The following is a 20,418-nucleotide window of genomic DNA, read 5'->3' as shown; positions in this document are numbered from 1 at the left end:
GCTGGAATAGCCAACCGGCCAGTCAACACTGCCACTAGTGTTTCAACGAAATTAAGACTTAATTTGCTCTAAACCACACCCCTGCCAAATTTGCTCCTCCTGCAGGCTTCCCCAGATCAGTAAACAGCACCACCATCCTTTAACGCAATCCTTTCACCACCATCCTTTCACTTAGCAAGACGATGAAGTAAAATTTGCATTTTATGGCAAGAAAAGGAAACAATTAAATTTTAAATTCTGTTGGGCCTCCTCCTTCTCTCCCTGATGTGCAGTGTGCACCTGCATTACATATTCACCACAGCTCCTCAAAGGCAGGAGTGCCTGCTCAACTGTGAAGATCAACTTTTTTTTTTCCTTTCTTTTGACGCTAGAATTGAACTTCTTCTAAGAACACTGTGCTTTCTCAGCTCTTTAGGGGGTCATGTGACTTGCTTTGCACATGCTTACCTGGGTTGTGTATCCTTGGTGAACTCTGTAAAACATCAGTATGTCATTTTGATGTACAATTCTCTGTCTTGAAAATGTACCTACTATGCCTTTGACTTCTAATAGGTATTAAGGGCTCTCAGAGCTTTCTGAGAATCTGCTTCTCCCTTATAATCCTCTGGCTTGAATAAAATCTTTTTTCTTCTTGATAGTTAATTGAATTTCCAGAGATTACCTGTTGGCTCTATCTTCAAATTAGGTCCCCCAAATCTACTATTTCCACCACCTCTCTCCATCCCTGTAACAGCTTCTTACCTGCACTCTTCCATTCTCACTCCTCTATGGCCTGTTCACATATGGCCACCTGAATATTCCTTGCAAAATTTAAGTGGGGCCTCCCAACTCTTCTGGAAAGAATTCCATGCTTTACAAGACTCTATCTGATCTGCTGCTGCTGCTAAGTCACGTCAGTCCTGTCCGACTCTGTGCGACCCCATAGACGGCAGCCCACCAAACTCCCCCATCCCTGGGATTCTCCAAGCAAGAACACTGGAGTGGGTTGCCATTTCCTTCTCCAATGCATGAAAGTGAAAGTGAAGTTGCTCAGTCGTGTCCGACTCTTAGCGACCCCACGGACTGCAGCCTACCAGGCTCCTCCGTCCATGGGATTTTCCAGGCAAGAGTACTGGAGTGGGGTGCCATTGCCTTCTCCGCTATCTACGTGGCTATTTCCTACCATTCCTAACTCACGACACCTTCAGTCACACTAGCATCCAACTCCTCACTTGCAATCACCTTCAATTCTACAATCTCTCTGCCTCCACCTTTACAATCTCTCTATCCTTGTGACTCCTCTCTGGTCTATTCACGTTCAGAAGTCAGAGGCATCTTTCTGAAACTTACGACACATCCCATCATCCCTCTGATATCTTTCAAGCACTTCCCTTTTTTCTTAGAGTAAAATCCAACAGGGCCTAGCCCCTGGCTACCTCTCGGACTTCACCTAGCACACCTGCCCACAGAGCGGTCATTTTACCCTTCCTAAAAGGGTCCTCCCTCAGGGCCTTTGCCTTGCGGCTCTTTTTCCCGGCAGATTGCTTTCTAATCAGTAGGGCAGTTTTCTCTCCTCACTGCCCAGCCTTCTACCTTTTTGCCCCAGTTTCTCTCTTTCCACGCTATTTTCCTTCACGGAATTTCTTCCCAAGGCCGAACTCCCCATCCACGGCCGCCCCCGCCCCGCCTGAGCTTCAGGTCGCATTTCCGCTCCGCGCGAACAGCCGCGGGGGGAGCGCGGCATCACGGGATTTGTAGTCCGCCCCCGCCGCCACACCACCCAACACTACAACTCCCACGGGGCAGTGGGACGTCGCTCTCCTACACCGACCGTGTAGGCCGGCCACCTTGCGGCTGGTAGGGGCTGCGGCCGCCGCCGCGGGGGCGGGGCGCAGAGATGGCGGACGTGGTCGTGGGCAAGGATAAGTGCGGGGAGCAGCGGTTGGTGTCGCTGCCCCTATCCCGCATCCGGGTCATCATGAAGAGCTCCCCCGAAGTGTCCAGCATCAACCAGGAGGCGCTGGTGCTCACCGCCAAGGCCACGGTGAGGCGGGCCGCGCAGGGAGGAGTTGAGGAGCCGGGGACGGTGGTGGGTGCCGCCCGAAACCGTCGCGCCCCGCCCCGCCCGCCGGGCCCTGCGCGCTGCCGTGTCCATTTCGGGCCCCTGCGCTGCGGCCCCTTTTCTTTTGCGGGCCGCCTTACGCCCCTCTTCTATCGCGCGCGCCCCAGCTCCCGCGCGCGCCCTTCGCCCCACCCCCCGGTGCCGCTCCCGCCCTCCTTCGCGCGCCCTGCCACCCGCTCTTTGCGCTCCCGCCCTCCTTCGCGCGCCTCGCCGCCCGCTCTTTCCGCTCCCGCCGTCCTTCGCGCCCTTGTCGCCACGCCCACCCCGTTCCCGCCGTCCCTCGCACGGGGGAGGTCTGGGCTGGGGCGCGTAGGCGATTTTTGATGTCCCCTCCTCCAGCGTCACTGTACCAGGGCCCCCACCTCCCCTCCTTTTGTCGCTTCCGGTCTTTTTCGTGGCTTTGGGCCCCAGCTCCTTAAACGGTTCAGGGAGAGGGCCCGCGGCTTCCTCAGGAGGTGCGGCCGGGCGTGGCCGCTTGCCCACGCTGTCCCGAGTCTCCTGGGCCCAGTTGTTGTACAGGACACGAGTACTCTGGGCGACCGCGTGGGCTGCGGGACCCCAGCCTTCTCTGTCCCCCGTAGTTTCGTTGAGTCGGCGATGCCATCCAGCCATCTCGTCCTCTGTCGTCCCCTTCTTCTGCCTTCAGTCTTTCCCAGTATCAGGGTCTTTTGTAATAGAGTCGGCTCTTCGTCTCAGGTGACCAAAGTATTGGAGCTTCATCTTTAGCATCAGTCCTTCCAGTGAATATTCAGGGTCGATTTCCTTTAGGTTCGACTGGTTAGACCTTGCTGTACAGTAAGGGACTCTCAAGAGTCTTCTCCAACACCACAGTTGGAAAGCATCAATTCTTCGATGCTCAGCTTTTTTTATGGTCCATACATGACTAGTGGAAAAACCATAGCTTTGACTGTAGGGACCCTGGGCCAGAATTGAAGTTTTAGGCCCAAATAACTGTCTCTTGATTTGGTCTAGGTAGGCCAGAACCTTCCTGTTTTTAACCCTTGGCCAGGTTTCTGCTTCAGTCTTTAACTTTACTTGGAATCCATTTTCCATCCCTGTTAGTTGGGTAGATAGTGTCCCAAGGGTGTGTTGGTCAAAGCTGGAGCTAAAGGAAGTAGGAAATTTGAGTAGTTTGGGGATATTTGTACCATTTCATTCTGTAGATATTAAGGAGTTGAGTTTTGCAGTTACTTCTTTAATCCCTTACTAACTCAATTAGATGGATTTAAAATAAAACAGAGAGGCTCATTTCAGGTGGTTGCCTTAGGGAAGGTATCTGGGTAGAACAGGAAATTAATCATTTTTTACCTTCAGGTTGTTGACTTAGGGTTGTAGGGGGACCACCCTACACAATGTACATTGAATACACAATATGTGTTCCTGAGCGCAGAGAATTTTTGAATGGTCTCTTGCCCCTCTTTAACTGTAGAGGTTGGGCATTAAACAGTTATGATTTATTGTTATATTTATATATTTTTTGTAAGTTAGAAATAAAACTTTTAGGAAATCTCTTTTCCTGCCAACTTTAATTCAGCCTTACTCTCTTCCTGACCTCATATTTCTCCTTTCTCCATTTATTTCTCCTATAATTTGATGAACCAGGATAATCTGCAATCATCTAAACTTAATGTAATTAAAAAGTGAGGTCTGTGGTAGGTTTTCAAAGCACACCTTTAGTTTTACTTTTTCATTTTGTTTTAGGAACTGTTTGTTCAATATCTCGCCACCTATTCCTACAGACATGGCAGTGGAAAAGAAAAGAAAGCACTCACCTATAGTGACTTATCAAATACTGCAGAGGAGTCGGAAACTTTTCAGTTTCTTGCAGGTACTTCACTTTTGAAATGTTCTGGTTAAAAAATAGTAATTATAGCTTTTCCTCTGCTCATTTTCTGCTTTCACTGAAATAGACATTTTGGTGCTTTCTCCAGGTGCCACAGTTTACCTGGCACGTTTAGTTTTGTCTATTTGAGTATGTTTGTAATGCGGTTTACCTAGAGCACGAATTAAGTTGGCAACCCGCAAAGGGTGTCTGGGCAGGCCCACCCCTCAGACTCCTCCTTACTTGGACGGGGAAACAGAAACTCATCATTGTTGTGGTGGAACAAAAAAAGCTTAAGGTGATCCTCGGGGCCAGCGCTTTGTCCGGTGGGTTGGACAGGGTTGCTTCCAGTAGTTACCAGCACAGAGAAGAGCATAGTTTGCAATCAGTGAAATAGAAACAGGTATTTAGCATTAGTCAGGAGGCAGTGCTAGTTTCCTGCTATTTCACCCCAGAAGTGTAGTCTGAAATTTGTCTCGTCTTGGAACCTGTTTTAGAGGTCATAGCAGGGACTAGCACGTTTTGAAATTTGCATTGCTGATGTTAGCTTTATGTTTTTAAGATATATTACCAAAGAAGATTTTAGCTAGTAAATATCTGAAAATGCTTAAAGAGAAGAGAGAAGAGGAGGAGGAGGAGGAGAATAACAACGATGAGAGTGAGGACGACGAAGTGGAATCCTGACCCCAAAGATGAACCTGGTGAGGACCCTCCTGGACTAGCACCTTGGCTGTGAAGCAAGCGTTAGTCTGTCCACCCTTCAGAGACTTCACGTACGTTATGTTCTTCCCTGGCTGAGACTGAGCATAATGCACCTCTGCCATAAATAGCCAACAGGAAGGGAACCCAGACAGCAGCCTCTCTTCCCCAAGCCCACACTGCTGGAGTGGGAGGGGACTGCCAGCAGGCTGCGTACCGGAAGGCAAAGCCCTTCTGCAGCGCTGAGCTCCAGAGGCAGAGGGACTCTGCTTAACTTTCTAATTTGAAGATAGATTTTCAAGAACTTGTAAAATACCAGTTGTGTAGACTCACATATGTATATTTTGAAATTAGTTCTTGTAAACAGCTAGATCCTGTTTTAGCTAAATATGTAGTCTGTAGGTAGGATTTTTGTATTTCAAGACAATCTAACTTTGTATTCATCCAAATACTGCATTTTTTTAAACTGTAAAATAAATTTTTTTTTAATTAAAAGCTGTATTTTTTTTACATTTTATTTTTAATTGGAGATTACTTTACAGTATTGTGATGGTTTCTGCCATACATCAAGATGAATCAGGTATACATATACATATGTATATACATACGTTCCCTCCCTCTTACACCTCCCTCCCACCTCCCTCCCTGTCGCACCCCTCTAGGTTATCCCAGAACACCAGCTTTGGATTTCCTGTGTCATACAGAAAATTCCCGCTGGCTATCTATTTTACATATGGTAACGTATATGTTTCAGTCCTACTCTCTCAAATCATCCCATCTTCTCCCTCCTCCGCTGTGTCCAAGTCTCTTGTGTGTGTCTGTGTCTCCATTGCTGCCCTGTAGATTGGTTCTTCAGTACCGTCTTTCTAGATTCCTTATATATGTGTTAATGTACAATATTTATCTTTCTCTTTCTGACTTACTTCACTCTGTATAATAGGCTCTAGGTTTGTCCACCTCATTAAAACTGAGTCAAATGCGTTCCTTTTTATAGCTGAGCAATACTCCATCGTGGGTATGTACTACGATTTCTTTATCCATTCATCTGCCGGTGGACATCTAGGTTGCTGCTGTGTCCTGTCTACTGTAAGCAGTGCTGCAGTGAGTGTTGGGGTGTATGTCAGTTATGGTTCCCTCAGCATATATGCCCAATAGTGGGATTGCTGGGTCATATGGTAGTTTTATTCCTAGTTTTTTAAGGAATCTCCATACTATTCTGCATAGTGGCTATTATCGGTTTTCATTCCCACCAACAGTGCAAGAAGGTTTCCTTTTCTCCACACCCTCTCCAGCATTTATTGTTTGTAGACTTTTTCTGATCCGTGTGAGATAATACCTCATTGTAGTTCTGATTTAAAAGCTGTATATATTTTTATAGTAAACTTTTTTATGGAACTAGTTTTAGAACCCTCTATTATTATTTTTTTTATTAATGTAGTTTTGGCTGCCCTGAGTCTTGGTTGCTATGCTTAGGATTTCTCTGGTTGTGGCCAGAGGGGCCTACTCCTATTGCGGTCTGTGGGCTTCTCCTTGTGGTGACTTCTCTGTTTGCAGAGCAGGGCTCTAGGTGCATGGGCTCAGTAGCTATGCTTACAGGGTTAGTTGCCCTGAGCCTTGTGGAATCTTCCCGATCAATGACCGAACCTGGGTCTCCTGCGTTGGCTGGCCAACATGTGGGATCTTAGTTCCCCAACCAGGGATCAAACCTGAGCCTTCTGCAGTGGAAGCCTGCATGCAGTCTTAACCACTGAAGTCCAAAAATAAGCACTTTATAATACTTCTATTCCTGGAGAAAAATTTCATATCACATTATTAAATGAAATACACTAAGAAATATTACCTCTGCCTAAGCATGTCTATCTTAAAAGAATTACAAAGCATTTTGTATTATTGAAGATCTCCATCATTTTTTACTATTCCTTCATAGTAATTGTTTTTACTATCCACAAGAGAAAACCATAAGCCCTATTTCTATTCACTTAAAGTATATTTTAGCTCGTGCCTTTTCAGTCTTTTTTTAAAACTGAGTTTGAATGTTCATCCAGTAAAATCATCCTTTAATGTCCATTCTGTTGGTCGTGTCAGCAGTCAATATATACAGAACGATTCTGTCCCTCCAGATGTTCCTCTGTATCCCCCTGAAGTTAGTTCCTTACCTTATCCCCAGGCAGTCGCTCCTGTTTTCTGTCCCTCTTGTTTTTAAATTTTATTAAAATATTTTAAAATCCACTTTTTAAATGTACAGGTTTTTTAAAAAATAATTTTATTTATTTTTGGCTGTGCTGGGTCTTCGTTGCTGCACAGGCTTTTCTCTAGTCGTGGCGAACGGGGGTGCTGCTCTCTAGCTGCGGCGCCTGGCCAGTCACTGCAGTGGCTTCCTCTGTTGCGGAGCACGGGCTCTGGGCTGTTGGGGCTTCAGCAGTTGTGGCTCCCGGGCTCTAGCACAGGCACAATGGTCATGGCACATGGGCATGTGGGATCCTCCTGGACCAGGGGTCAGACCTGTGTCCCCTGCACTGGGAGGTGAATGCTTTAGCACTGAGCCCCCGGGGAAGCCCCAGCGTGCAGTCCTGAGCTCTCACAGAGGCAGGCATGTAACTGCCGCCACTGAGGCACAGTGCTCCCTTCCTACGCCCTGGCAGTGGGAGCCCCAGACTTTTTCTGGAAAGGGCGATAGGGAAATACTTTTCCGTTTTGTGGGCTACAGAATCTCTCACTACTAGACGACTCTTACTAGTTCAAAAGCAGCCACAGACAGCACATAAAGGAATGAGCGTGCCTGTACTTGAGAAAACTTTTCTTTATGGACACTGAGACTTAAATTTTGCATGATTTTCATGGTTCATGGAATCTTTTGACTTCTTTACAACCACTTAAGAATGTAAAAGTCAGTATTATTAGTTTGTATGCCATACAAGAACACAGCAGGCCACACTGCACCCACAGACCACGCTTTGCGCACTCATCCTCCCAGCACGTGTGTCGTATAGATGGACTCATACAGTATGTGGGCTTCGACTCGGAGCTTTCTTCTTAGCGTGGTGCACTTGCAGTGCCAGCAGTCCATTCCTTCTCACTGCTGAGAAGGCGTCCTTTGTATGGATGTGCCATTTGTTTGCCCCCTCCACAGGTGAATGGATACTTCGCAACTTGGGTTGCTTCCTGTTCTTTGCCCCTCCCCCCGTTTTTTTTTCCTTTTTAAAAATCTGAAAAAATTTTTCTTATTTCCCATTTTGTTAGAAATAAAGCCCTATAAATATTTGGTACAGGTTTTGTGTGGTTGTGATTACTGTTAATTTAACATTTCTATGTTTATCTGAATTTTTACATTCTCTATAGTGAACGCATATTATTTTTTTAATTGTTCTTAAAAATAAAAAAATAGCTTTAAAACACAAACTTTGGCCTGCTTTAGCTCAGTGTCTGTCCTAGGGATTCTCAGCTAGTTTCCTGTTTTCTTAATCCTACCTTCCTTATCTCTCAATATGACGTATTCTCTCCAGTACAGACAGAAGTCAGACAGCCCAGAGGGAGGCCACCGAGCAGAGGGTGAGTCACCCACCAGGCTCAGGCCCCAGATGCGGTCAGCTGTATCCCACACAGCATGGAGCTCAGGGGTTCACACTTGACTGGGGTTTAGCTGAATGACTTTTTACTTCACCCTTTCTCACGGCTGCTAGAGGAGGAACACCCACCTCATCCTGGATGCCACATTTGTTCCATCCGGTTCAATCCTAGGTTTATCCCCAGACTCCCAGTTCTCAAGGGGCCCAACGTATAAAATAAGGCCCTAGACTTGTGTCGCCCAAGGGGTGTTTCTACCTCAGAGGCCTGGAATCTTAACCTGTGTGGATGGAAACCCCCAAATAAACACATGAGTAACAGAAGGTCTTTGGGAGAGGCAGGTGTAAATACAAGGAATTTTATTTTTTTTTTTGCTGACGTACAATGAGGCAAAACAAAATTGACACCATACAAAATAACTTTATAAAATATCATTCACATCATATTTTATCAGATTTACAGCATTCTGTGCATGTTAAAGGTTATGTAAGGAGGTGAAAAAAACACTATGCCAAACTTTTTAGTATTAGTTTATATACACACAATAAGAAACAAAACAAATAACTGTTAGGTTTTCCATGGATTTATTGCAAAAATAGTGCAAACTACTTAACCTAGTAAGCTGTAAAACAAACTCGAAAGGACCCAGCTAAGCTTAAACACCACCATAGATGCTCAGTGTCTCAGCCTTTAGCTTTCTTCACCAGTTTAGTCTTTGTCAATTAAGACCACTCCCCGTCTGTTCAGTTTAGGGTGAGTGCTGGGAACACAGAAGTGTCGAGACCGGCTCTTCAGAGCCCGGATGGACGCGGCTCCTTAGCGCCAGCAACACCTTTAGGGTCATGCTACTTTACTCAATGGCGAGTTTGTGAGGTCTGTGTTGAAAACATTAAGATGCCATGATGTTTAAGTCTGACCTTAGAAGTAAGTCATCCAACCTCTTGGTGATATGGAGAAAAGAATTAAGAAAGCAGCATGAACAGAAAGGATTAGAAACTATTGTCTGCTTATAAACATGGTATCCTTTTTCTCAGGTGTATTTGGGTAAAGTATTAATCTCCTGGTGGGCAACCTTTGAACCAGATATTGCAGTAAGTTTAAAAAAAAAAAAAAAAAAAAGGATACTGTAACCCTACAAGAGTAACTTTAAGATCTCTTCAACAGCCTGTTGGGGTCCAAAAAGCATATATCTAAACAAAAAAATAAGAACAGAACAAAATGCTACATATACAAGCTAAAGAAACAAAATGCAGCATATTCAGGTTCTTTTTCTTGAGGTACCTATATAAATTTAATCACCTGCCCCAAAGTACTCTTGTTAGGTAAAAAACAAAATGCTTACTGATGAGCCAATTGTAGGGCATTTATTATTATTGAGAAAGTGCAACAATGCTGATCTTTACATGCAGCATACTAAAGGATGATTTACTCTTTACAAAATATAGCTTACGTATTGACCTGATGGAAGTTTAAAAATTAAAAAACATTTAACTAGAATCATCCCAATTTTTTTTTGAGATCCTGCAGCAAAAAGCCTCCCAAATCAACCTTCAGAGTTTTGCCACTAAGGAATGTTGGTTCTCTTGTAAAATTCAGAGATCTCTTTAAAATAGTAAAACTATATACTACAGGAAAGATCCCTAATTTTTATTTCTTATTGGTATAAAATCAAATTCTTAAGACTCCAAAATATTGTGTTACCTCCAAAGAATTAAAAAAGATTGCCATAGTAGGAAAAGTCTAGACTTGTAAACTGCCAAATATAAAAGCATGGAAAGTCATCGATCTATCTTATTTTCTCACCTGCCAGAAAGCTTTCCTAACTCACAGAAATCCTGGGGTGCTGCGCAGCACCCCTGCTCCCCTCCCCCACAGCCAAGGGCTCTCCCTTCCTCGGTCGATGGCTATCAGCACCCCCACCAGGAGGTCGGGAGAGACTCAATCGACAACAGTCCATCCGTTGCTTATGAAATGAACTTATAAAATATGCCCGGGGCGGGGGTGGGGGCCCGCGTGATGAGAGAAGCAAGGACAAGAGTGTGTGTGAGCTGTTTTGGCCGCCCCTTCATTGGCACAGAAAATGAAGTGATAGCTACAAATATATGCATAGAAGAGTCTGAAATTTGCTTGTAAAATGTCATATTTGCTCTTGGGCATAATTTTTTTCTTTTCACAAGAGGGCAGTTGGGATTCCAATATGTGTTAGTAGTTAGCTGGGGTGATCTCTCAGATTCCATGGCCAATTGGGCTCTTTCTCCCCATGTACAATATAAAATATTTAATTTCATACTGATTTTTTCAATGTATTAGGATTAAACACGAAAGGCACAAAATAAATAAAAATATTATTAAATAAACGGAAATTATGTTTTCAAGCTTTGTGTGGAGTTATATATTTCACTCTTTTGTTACTTTTTCCAATTTAGTTTGACAGGCTTAGTAAATAGCACCCAACTGTTTAACTGAGGTAGATCCACATTGTAAAGAAAGCTGGGTCCCCTCCATTTTATGTCTAAATTTAAGATGCTTTTACAAAAACAAAAACCCATTTAATCGTAAGCAGAAACAATGACAGGTGGCACTACCTGAAGAAAGCTTAGAACATGAGCAGGTCTGCAAAGATTTATACCCAAATCATACTCTCCATCAGCCATAAAAACATCTCAAACTGGAGGGAAAAAAAAAAAAATCAAACATTTAAAAATAACCCTGACAAAGTCTCAAGACTTTCAGAACAGGTCTTTGACCGACTGCCACAGAAATGCACAATGGTCCATTTTCATCAAGCAATGGCAGCAGCCAGACCAGAGAGCGAGCGAGCGCTGGATCAGTGAAAGTTTCCCTTTGTAACTCCGGAGAAAAGACTTGCTCAATTAAGATATAGCATCTTGATCTGAACAGTTTAAACTCATTCTGCCTAATATTTTTGCATACTCTGAAACTTACAAATTTAATATCCGATTAAGGCTTAATTTAAAGTGGCGTTACCACCTAGCATCATGCAAGCATGGAACATCCTCAAAACACACAGAATGGTATTAAACTAAAAGACAAGGACAGGAAGCCTCAGAATCATATTTAGCAGGTACTATAATTTCATATTTAATTTTACAATTCATGTAGCAAATGAAAAGTTATACAGAGGCCAATGCATATAAACACTAGTTTATACAGGAACTGCCCATTTACACCACAGCACTGCACGGTCTCTACACCAAGCACAGACACCGCACGCAGGCCCACCGCATGGGCACACGCGTCCGCAGACGGCACGCACAGTACCACCTGAAATGAGGCCCTTTAGCTGCTCAGCTTCTTAGAAAACAGTAAACTTTACATGGTCATAATACATTTTGATTCAAAATGTCTTTCTAAATTTTTTTTTTTTTTTTTGCATGGGGGGAAATTAAGGGGAAAGATCTACCTATGGAACTTTTGAATTCATTTTTGGTTTTTTCAATTATTTTATAAAAATAAAATAAAACTAGAAAAGTTGATAAAACTCAGGGTCAAAAACCCCTCAATACATATTAGGTAAGCAATCTAAAGTGTACCAGAGGTAAGAAAAAATCTGGATTTAGACACTACATTCTTATGTTTAATGAGTAATTAGCCACTTTGCTGCACAGAAACTCACAATTACTCCCTTAAAACTCTTTAAAAAGTAAACACTCATTTGCCTCTATAATTACAAAACATGAGTTGATACCTTGAACAACTACATTTAAAATCCACGATCAAACTCAGGAGGCAACTTTCAGTTAGTGCTAAACTGCAGACTTCCCAGGATTCTAGTCACATGTGTATCCGGCTTTGAAGAGGAACCCAAAGTCATTGCTGTCCAGCCCCCATGCCGGCTGGCGCCTCTGCCTTTCAGGAGGGAGAGTGAGGGGAGAGGGAAGGACCAAGAGTGGCCACCAAGAAGGCCTTTTAAGTTTAAATAACATTGGGTCATTTCCCCTACTTAAAACCATCCACTGACAGAGAAGGGTGGCTTTTAACTGGACCATCAGCCAAGAAATCTGCTCGACTCAATACCTGGCTTGGAAAAGTCAGAGCCAAAACCTACGTCTTCGAGGTGGCAGAGCCTGAGTCCTGCGTGCACGGCTCCAGGTGACACCACTCCCCGCACGTTACAAACCACCACAACGAGCACCCCGGCACCTGACCTCCGAGTCTTCACACGCGTTTCACAAAGACACAGTGCCAGCTCCAGCTCCTTCCTGAAAACAGTCTCGTTCCGTTAACACTCAACATTCTCGACGAGTGACTGGGAGCAAAACCCCCAGGTTGGCCGGCGGTCACGGTCAGCGCCTGACTGACAGAGAGGTGCTGTGGACAGATGTGCTCAGGGCCTGGGAGGAGCCCCCAGCCAGAACCCAGTGGTTCCTGCACGGGACCGTCCGTGGGAGCCAAGGAGCAGAAGCAGCTTCTAGGGCAGAGGGCCAGCTTCCTTCCAACAACAACGCAGCCCTGATGCGATTCCGAAAGGACCCCGAGGACTGGACGCGAAAGGCACAGAGGCTGAGATGGGGCCTCCAGAACGTGCTCCACTTGGCACCACCAGAGGCCAGGGAGGCCTGGGCACCACCTGCCTCCTGGGTGAGGGGCCACCCTCGCCCACACCTAGGGTTGTTGCCAGCATCTCCGGAGCCCAGAGGAACCCAGCGCTCCCTACACGCACCCAGTTCTGTCAAGTCGATCCTGGGATCGACTCCCAGGTCTGAGGACCTTGAAGATTCCAGAAGTACTGAATGAGGTTGGCCTGAACACGAATGAGGTTCCCAGAGACACACGGGGTGGGGGTAGTCAGTATTTGGTGTTTTAGCTTTAACTCTGAACTACTCACATCCAAGGAAGTTGTAACTAGAAAGTTGTAACTAGTTTCAAGCAAGTTGTAACTAGCCTCCTCTGACTGTCTGAAGGTGAGGACTCAAACCCTCAGTCACACCACCAGGGCCATCTAAGGTCTAACACACTGCATTTCTCACATCAACCAGTAAGACAGAAACGTGTGAACAAAAGCACCAATAATCTCCTTCAGTTCCCTCATCTTTAGTGACCTTTCATGAGCGCAAAGGTGGCGAGGAAGGAGCAGGCCCATGCTGGAACCCCAGGGGGCCACTGGAAAACCTTGCCTGTGATTCTGGCTGCAAACTGAGTCACTGAAGAGCCCAGCAGCCACTGGGCTGAGGCGGGTCGGTGGATGCTGCGGGCACCCCCGCAGGCACCCCCACGCCCACGCCCACGCCCCTTGGGGTGGTCTGCCTGTAGGACAGCGCGACTGCAGAACTGCACATTCTTAACACTGCGACGGGCACTTGGCGCTCTGGGAATTACAGCACGGCACGTGGTGTGAAAGGCAAGGGCTTCCTCCTAACGGTGCCCCTGGAACCTCTCTGGGCCAAAGTCAAGGTTGAGGCGCGTCCAGAGGAGCTCGGAGCCGCCCCCTCCCACCCAGATGCCTGTCCCTCCAGACTTCGGAGCAAATGCTCACCTTCTGAAGATGAGAACATGAGGAACCTAAAGAAAAGATGCTAAGGAGCAGAGGGTGAGCCCGATAGTCCCACAGCAGCGCGTGGGCACAGCACATTTCTGATGGCAAAGTGGTAAATCACACAGGATGTCAAGCTCTCCCAGGCCAGCCGCCCCGCAGGGGGCGTCCAGTCTGGGGCACCGGCAGCGGGAACCGCCGCCCGTTCAGGATGCTGCCGCCCTGGCCCCTTTGCTCCTCTCAACAAACGGCCTTGGATTTGAACAGAACATTTTGCTTTTGAACCTTGGCTCGGTTTAAAGTATGGAGTGACAGCACTCGAGGGCTCCCAGGTCAGAGGTCACTGACACCTGCACTGCACTTTGAAACCATGCAGCTGCTGTGAAAGAACTATTTGCACGCGAGTTGGTGTTTAAGCACCTTTGTGATTTTATAGAGTGTACAAAAAGGGAGAAGAGAGAAGGAGCCACTTTCAATCCATTCATAAGTAAAGCAGGAAAGAAAAAGTGCTTCCTTACATCAGATAGGACAGGGAAATGCCAGGACAGCGGGTCCCTTCCAGGCCCCGCCGCCCACGGCCCTGCACCCGAGGGCGGCGCAGAAGGGCCCTCACGCTTCCTTCCTGCCGGCCACCGAGGGTCCCAGCACGTCGGAGCCGGGCAGCCCTGAGGAGTCCCTGGTCCACCCGGACGGCCGGGTGCGGGGAGGGGACTGCCCGGGGGCTCACAGTATGGCACGCAATGTTCAAGCCAGAACTGAACAGAGAGGTGTTCACGATTCTGTTTTTTCAGGCAACATTTTGGCTATTTTCAGTGTGGACAGCTAAGCTTAAAAGCAAACATGAACCTATTGAGAATTCAGAGGTAGCCTTTATCTGCGTTAATTTACTTATTTTTATACTAAAAGGTACTTATGAGAAACCACCTTCTGTAGTGATATGGCTAAGCCAATACATTCACTTTAGACAACAAAATGGCAAAACATCCAAAAAAAAGCGTTAAGTGAGGGCGCCGAGATGGCGTCAACGTGACGGGAACACACACTCAGGTGACTGGCTGGCGTGGGTATGAAAGCTCCTCTGTGTGTCTGCTACTGGGGAGCCCGCCCACAAGTGGAATCACACGCTGGGCTGGAGCCCACACTTCTTATCTGGCCAACGCACGAGGCCTGGAGGAACGGACAGCACTGGGGTCCAGGTCTGCCTGGCATCTACGGATTAAGCCACAGAGGACAGTTCTTACACAACAGCGACTTCATGGCTTTCAAATGACGGCCGACCAAGAGAAGCAAGGGGACCCTGACTCGCTAGTAACATCGGCCGTTTAGACACTTCCTCTCCAAGCTGTCAAATGCTGGACGGAGGTAGAAGCAAATGCTTTAGGGAGTCATGGCAAATAACAAGGAATTAAACAGACCAGAAGTATTCAAGGAATTTACAACTAATCCTCTTAGAATTAAATCTTCAGACCACAAGGAGGGAGCACACTCTCCTTCCGACAGACCACAAACTTCCTTCCAGAAAAAGACGGCGAAGAGGCTAACTTGTCCTTCATGAATGGTCAACATGCGCGTGCGCACACACGCACGCGCACACACGCACACGCACACACACACAGACACGGCTGCAGAGGGGGCAGGGCAGCGGGCAGCCCACACAGCTCTAACACATAACACTGGAAAACATGGCAGAGTCACTGAACAAAGCAACGCGTTGTCTCACACCATTTCTGCTATCCTAAGTCTATTTACAATCATTTCAAACAAGTACAGCAGATGCAAAGTTGGACATAATAAAAAGGAAGCTGTCAAAAAATCAGTGCAATTATTTTGAGTTGAAAATTTTCCTTACAAAAAGTCAGCATGTGTGTGTAACACGGACAGCCCTATTACACAGTCACACGTGCACTGTGTCTACACTGAGAAACGTCACTGCAGCCGTGACTGCTGGCACGGCAGCTAGAGAGAATAGTCTTGGTTGCTTTGGGGGAGGGCTTTAAATATAAATAAGGTATCTGCATTCTGAAAGTGAGGTGTATGAACACTGAGGAAGTTTCTATTTATTTGTACATTCCTTTTCTCATGAGCGTGAGAGATGAGTTAGAGAAAGGTCACAGGGAAATTCTATGGCTTGTCCGGGCCACTGGGATTGTCCACTGTCTGGATTATGTCAGCTTCTAAAGCTCCTCCTAATGGAACTGCCTTAGGTGTAGGAAAATGCCCATGAAAAAATCCTTTGAACTGTCCAACAGATCAAAGTCCCACTCAAGGATTCCGTCAGATCCCGAGGGATGGCTCCATGAAGCAAGCCAAGCGCTTGCCTGGCGCCGAGCGGCCGAGAGAAGCCGCCTCGGCCTCCAGAGGCCTCCTCGAGGCAGTCTGGTCTCCCCGCTGCAGGACGCTTGGCTGGCCTACTCTTAACGTATTGTATCAAATATATAATCTGCCTGAAAAACTGCCTTGTAAAAATAAAATTTAAATCACCCTGCAGATCAATGCAAAATTACACCGCTGCATATATAAGAAAAACAATTCATCCAGAAAAATTACATTTGTGGCTTTCAAAAATAAATCATCCAGCAAACTCGAAGGTAAACATCAGGTAATTTATAAAAGTTAGGGGAAATAATTTCTATCATATTCACCAGGTACCACATGCACGGGAATATCCATTATCAGGCAAATCAAACCAGAGCAGAAAGGAAAAAAAAAAATAAATAGCAACATTTGCATTTAACAACAATAACAGTAACGTACAATATATATCAATACCCACCCCCCACAACCCTGCTGTAGTAACTGAACTTGAACTGTCTCTTTTAAGGAGCACACGCTGGGGTAAACATCAGTCACAGCACTGACTGCGGCCAACAGCACACAGAGATCACTCCACCTCTGACCAGGCCCTCCCGGGGAAGGCCACAAAGTGGCCAGGGATGTCTCGTGGTTCCAGGGTGCAAACACCCATGCACGGAGTGTGAGAATGCTACCAAAAAGCAACACAATCTTGAAAAGAAGAGGCAGACCCTAAAATGTAGTATCAAGTGTATCTGTGAAGACTTTTTGAAACAGGAAACCAAAACCCAAACAATCCCTTTCTAAAGGTACAGGTATGCCCAGTTTTTACAAAATGTATCTGAACCGGGGACATCTGAGCTTATCAAAGGAAGTACACCAGCAGCAGGATGGCATCTCAGCAGGGCCAGAGGGCTCTCCTCATGGCGACCCACATCACTCCCTGGGTTTCTTTCATCACTTAGCAATCAGGGCGAGAGCCCGTCGAACAGACTAGGAAGTAGTGAAGGGAGGGGACTACATTAACTTCTCTTCGGGTGAATGTTACCAAATACATTAGGAAGAGTACCAGGATAAGAATCTAATTCAGACACCTCTTCTAAAGAGATGAGATAAATCCCAGTTTTCCTTTCAAATGAATCCAGATTTCTACATCACAATTTTCACATTCAGTCTGCTTAAAGCAAGGCACACCTTCCTTTAGAGTGGGGTGGGGCAACGCCAGCGAGCGGCCACCTCTGCAACCTGCACAGACCTCAGGAAACCCTTCAAACATGGGCGGAGTCTGGAGGTGCCCGGAGCCCCTCTCGGGGTGGCCTCGAGGTCACTCTGGGTGGGGTGGGCATGACCTGCTCAGACAGGCAGGGGCCCCTCTCGGCTTCCATGTGAGCAGGGCTTGAACTCACTCTACTGTACTCTGAGGTTTCACGCTGTCTCAGAACTTATCTTAATAATGGGGGGATTGGTAGGAATTTGGGGAAACAGTTCTTTACCTGAGAAACTGTAACTACAGCCATTTGAATTCTGAACCATCAGACATGCACCAAGGTATGTAGCTACCCCAGCTGGAGACGTCTGGTTTATGAATGCTCTTTAGTAAAAATTTCATAAAACAAGCCTAGGGCTGTAAAAAGTACCCTTCTCAAAGTACTTTGGCCCTCTAGAAAGAAAACTTTTCTTCAAAATGATTTTTTTTTTTTTTTAAAGAATTTAGGTCTCATTTTCTGCCAGCCTGTAGTCTTCCCCAGTGCATTAGCTCAGGAAGATGTCCTCCTGCACTGCCAGAAGGGGTGCCTGGGGGAGCTTCCTAGGTTCTAGATCAGACGTTCTCAGGCTGCAGGCAGCCCAAGCCCCTGGCTCATGGCAACAAACTCAACGCCCAGCCACCCGCCCTGGAGGCTCTGACTCGGCAGCGAGCGCGGGAAACTGAGTTTTTTTTTACCAGCGCCACCCCGACCTCCCAAGATCCTGTGGCAAGTGGTAAAACATACCTTGGAGAGACACAGTTCTACATGATACTGAACATGGCTGAAAACTAACCTCATTGAAGACTTTAAAAATATTTTAGTGAATAGATTCCCTCCTTTGCTTGAATGCTCCCAGTAATTTAAGCCAAGAGTGTACTTTACTGGTGTCCCTCGGAATAGGAGAAAGTGCCACTTGATAATAAAATGACAGGGAATTGCAACATTTCTTTAAGCAGAGGCTTCTGTCATTTAAAAAGAAAAAAAAAAAAGATACAGCAAGAAGAGACTAATGCCATTAATAAGACACCCACATGTGCACACAGGTGTGCGTGCACGCACACACACACACACCACTCTGAGCATATATTGATACAAATAATAGTCATCCCTTTGTCGCTGCCCCCAAAATCCAGGCCAAGCGTCCCCCACAGCGTGTCCCCACCCCTCCTGGCCCCTCAGAGCCCCTGCACAAGATGGAGGCAGGCGCTCAGCCCAGCAGGAGACACCCCAGCGCCAGAGGTCAGTGTCGGGCGGGCCTGGACGGGCGGGGCCATCGCAGGGCCCGAGGAAACCTACAGACACGACGCAGCGCTAGGGGAAGGCTCGTCTCCTTCTTGGACTCTGTACTGATCGTGGATTTGGTTTCTGTGACAGCTGCCTGCGAGGACAGAAAGCCCACTTAGCGCAGCGGAGCTCGTCGAGCCGCCCACAACACTCCTCTTAGTGCGACGGCTCTCGATTGGCGAAACCACGTCTGGGGCCAGGACACAAATCCTAGCAGAAGGGCCTGCCTCTCCCGCCACGGGCAGCGCTCCTGCGCAGACCACGGGCCTCGCGCCCGGCAGAGGGCCACCAACAGCCTTCTCTAGTTTCAGTGCATAGATCCTACGACGCTTGGCTAACAAACCACAGGCAGAGAGGTGCACGCTGCTACACGGACTCGTTCCCGGGAGTGGAAGGACACATACATTCCATTTGTGCTTAATCGGCTGAGCGACACACGGAGGGGAGGGGGAGGGGGTGGGGAAGGGGGAGCGACTGCTGGGAGCACACCCAGGCCCCCCGAGGGTCCAGGCTGGGCACTCAGCACGCGGGGGCGGGCCGCGGGCACTCTGAGTCAACCGCATACTCCTGCACTTCAGCACTGAGAACCACAAGGGGTGGTCAGGGCTTCAGAATTCTCTTGATATGCTGAACAGATCACAAGAAGCACCCCGTAGTCAATAAAATGAAAAACAGCATCTATCTACCACATTAATACTGCAAACCAGATATATATATTTTTTCTCTTACATTAAAGACATAACAGTGAAAAAGGATTGTACTGTATTTATCACCACAGACCCGTATTCTTTAGAAACTTTGGAAAATAAATGTCACAGTCCTATAGGACAGCTCTTATGATTAGACTGTCAGCATATTGTCTTTTTTCTTTTTTTTAATAATTTTTTTTTTATTAAAATGGCACTTGTCTGCCAATCTCTCTGGACCTGTAAATGTTATAAACACACACGGCCCATCTTCTGCCACCACGCCCTCCTTCGAGCTGAGCGGAAGGCGGCCGGTGGCAGAACGAGAGACCCCGGGCGTCTTGCCTGGCCCCTGCCCTTGGGTCCCGGACAGCTGGTGGGAGCCAGGTCAGGAGCACGCCGGCATCATTCTGAAATAAACTTTAGTGACAACGTCAGAATGTTCAAGGCTTTAAAACCACAACGTGTTTTGTGTTGCTTTCACTCTCGTAGAATGTTCACAGCTAATTTGAGCCCATCAATTTCATAGAGAATCATGTGTTAAAAATAAGTAAATTGATTGAATGACCAAATAAATTAAAAATGTTTTAAAGCCCTGAGTTCATAGACTGGTTTTAGGAGATTTTTAGGAAACATGGGACTCTATTTCAATAAGCAGCTTATAAGATTTTGGCAAACCATATTTCCTACGACAATGGGGGTCTCATACAGGTCTGCAGTTCAAAATCCAAGTTTGAAATCTGGGACGGAAGGCATTCTGGAAAATGGAGAATCTACTAAAATGGATGACGTGTCATGTTCGATGCTGGCTGTCACGGAAGGGCTGGGCATTTGTTGGTCTGAGTGTAGCTGGTCTCATGTGAATCCCACTCGGTACACAGTCGGAAACACTGAACATGTCAAGCAAAGTACATGGTGCGCAGCGTGTCCTGGTGGACCTGCACCGCCTTCGCCAGCGCTTGATGGTCTCGTCCGTTACTCTGCCCGGAGGTATGGCTTCCTTCAGCACTGCGGGGGGGTGGGGTGGGGGGGGTGGGTAGAGAGAGAGAGTGCAGCCTTTAATGCATCACGAGGCAGCACAGTGATAGCTAAGTGAGGACCACACACCAGCCCTCTGGCAAGACGGCCACACAGCTAGCGAGTGGCGGCGAAGATGCCGGCTTTTGGGTGTCTGCGTCACAATCGGCTCCAGCCACTGGGGACCCCGTGTCCCACTCTGGAAAAGCAGC

At 46.8% G+C, this 20,418-nt stretch overlaps 2 protein-coding genes across 4 annotated transcripts in view; one reads left to right on the top strand and one right to left on the bottom strand.

Annotated features, from left to right (window-relative positions):
* Positions 1-1,789: 1,789 nt before the first annotated feature.
* On the top strand, positions 1,790-5,117 carry CHRAC1 (chromatin accessibility complex subunit 1). Its single transcript, XM_055545707.1, has 3 exons — positions 1,790-2,023; positions 3,803-3,929; positions 4,486-5,117. Exons 1-3 carry the CDS (start codon positions 1,877-1,879, stop codon positions 4,605-4,607), a joined length of 396 nt encoding a protein of 131 aa, XP_055401682.1. The 5' UTR covers positions 1,790-1,876; the 3' UTR covers positions 4,608-5,117.
* A 3,411-nt stretch (positions 5,118-8,528) lies between these two features.
* The window catches only part of AGO2 (argonaute RISC catalytic component 2), a 95,046-nt gene continuing 83,156 nt past the window's right edge, over positions 8,529-20,418 (bottom strand). For all 3 annotated transcript variants that reach the window (XM_055545677.1, XM_055545676.1, XM_055545678.1), the window contains one exon: positions 8,529-20,197. In XM_055545677.1, coding sequence (XP_055401652.1) covers positions 20,089-20,197 — 109 coding nt within the window. In that variant the 3' untranslated portion in view covers positions 8,529-20,088. The remainder of the gene's footprint in view (positions 20,198-20,418) is intronic.

The sequence above is a fragment of the Bubalus kerabau genome, chromosome 14 (genome assembly GCF_029407905.1).
Source record: "Bubalus kerabau isolate K-KA32 ecotype Philippines breed swamp buffalo chromosome 14, PCC_UOA_SB_1v2, whole genome shotgun sequence".
In the NCBI taxonomy this organism is placed as follows: domain Eukaryota; kingdom Metazoa; phylum Chordata; class Mammalia; order Artiodactyla; family Bovidae; genus Bubalus; species Bubalus kerabau.
Note: the sequence above shows the minus strand (reverse complement) of the source record. Positions and strands in the feature narration are given on the sequence as shown.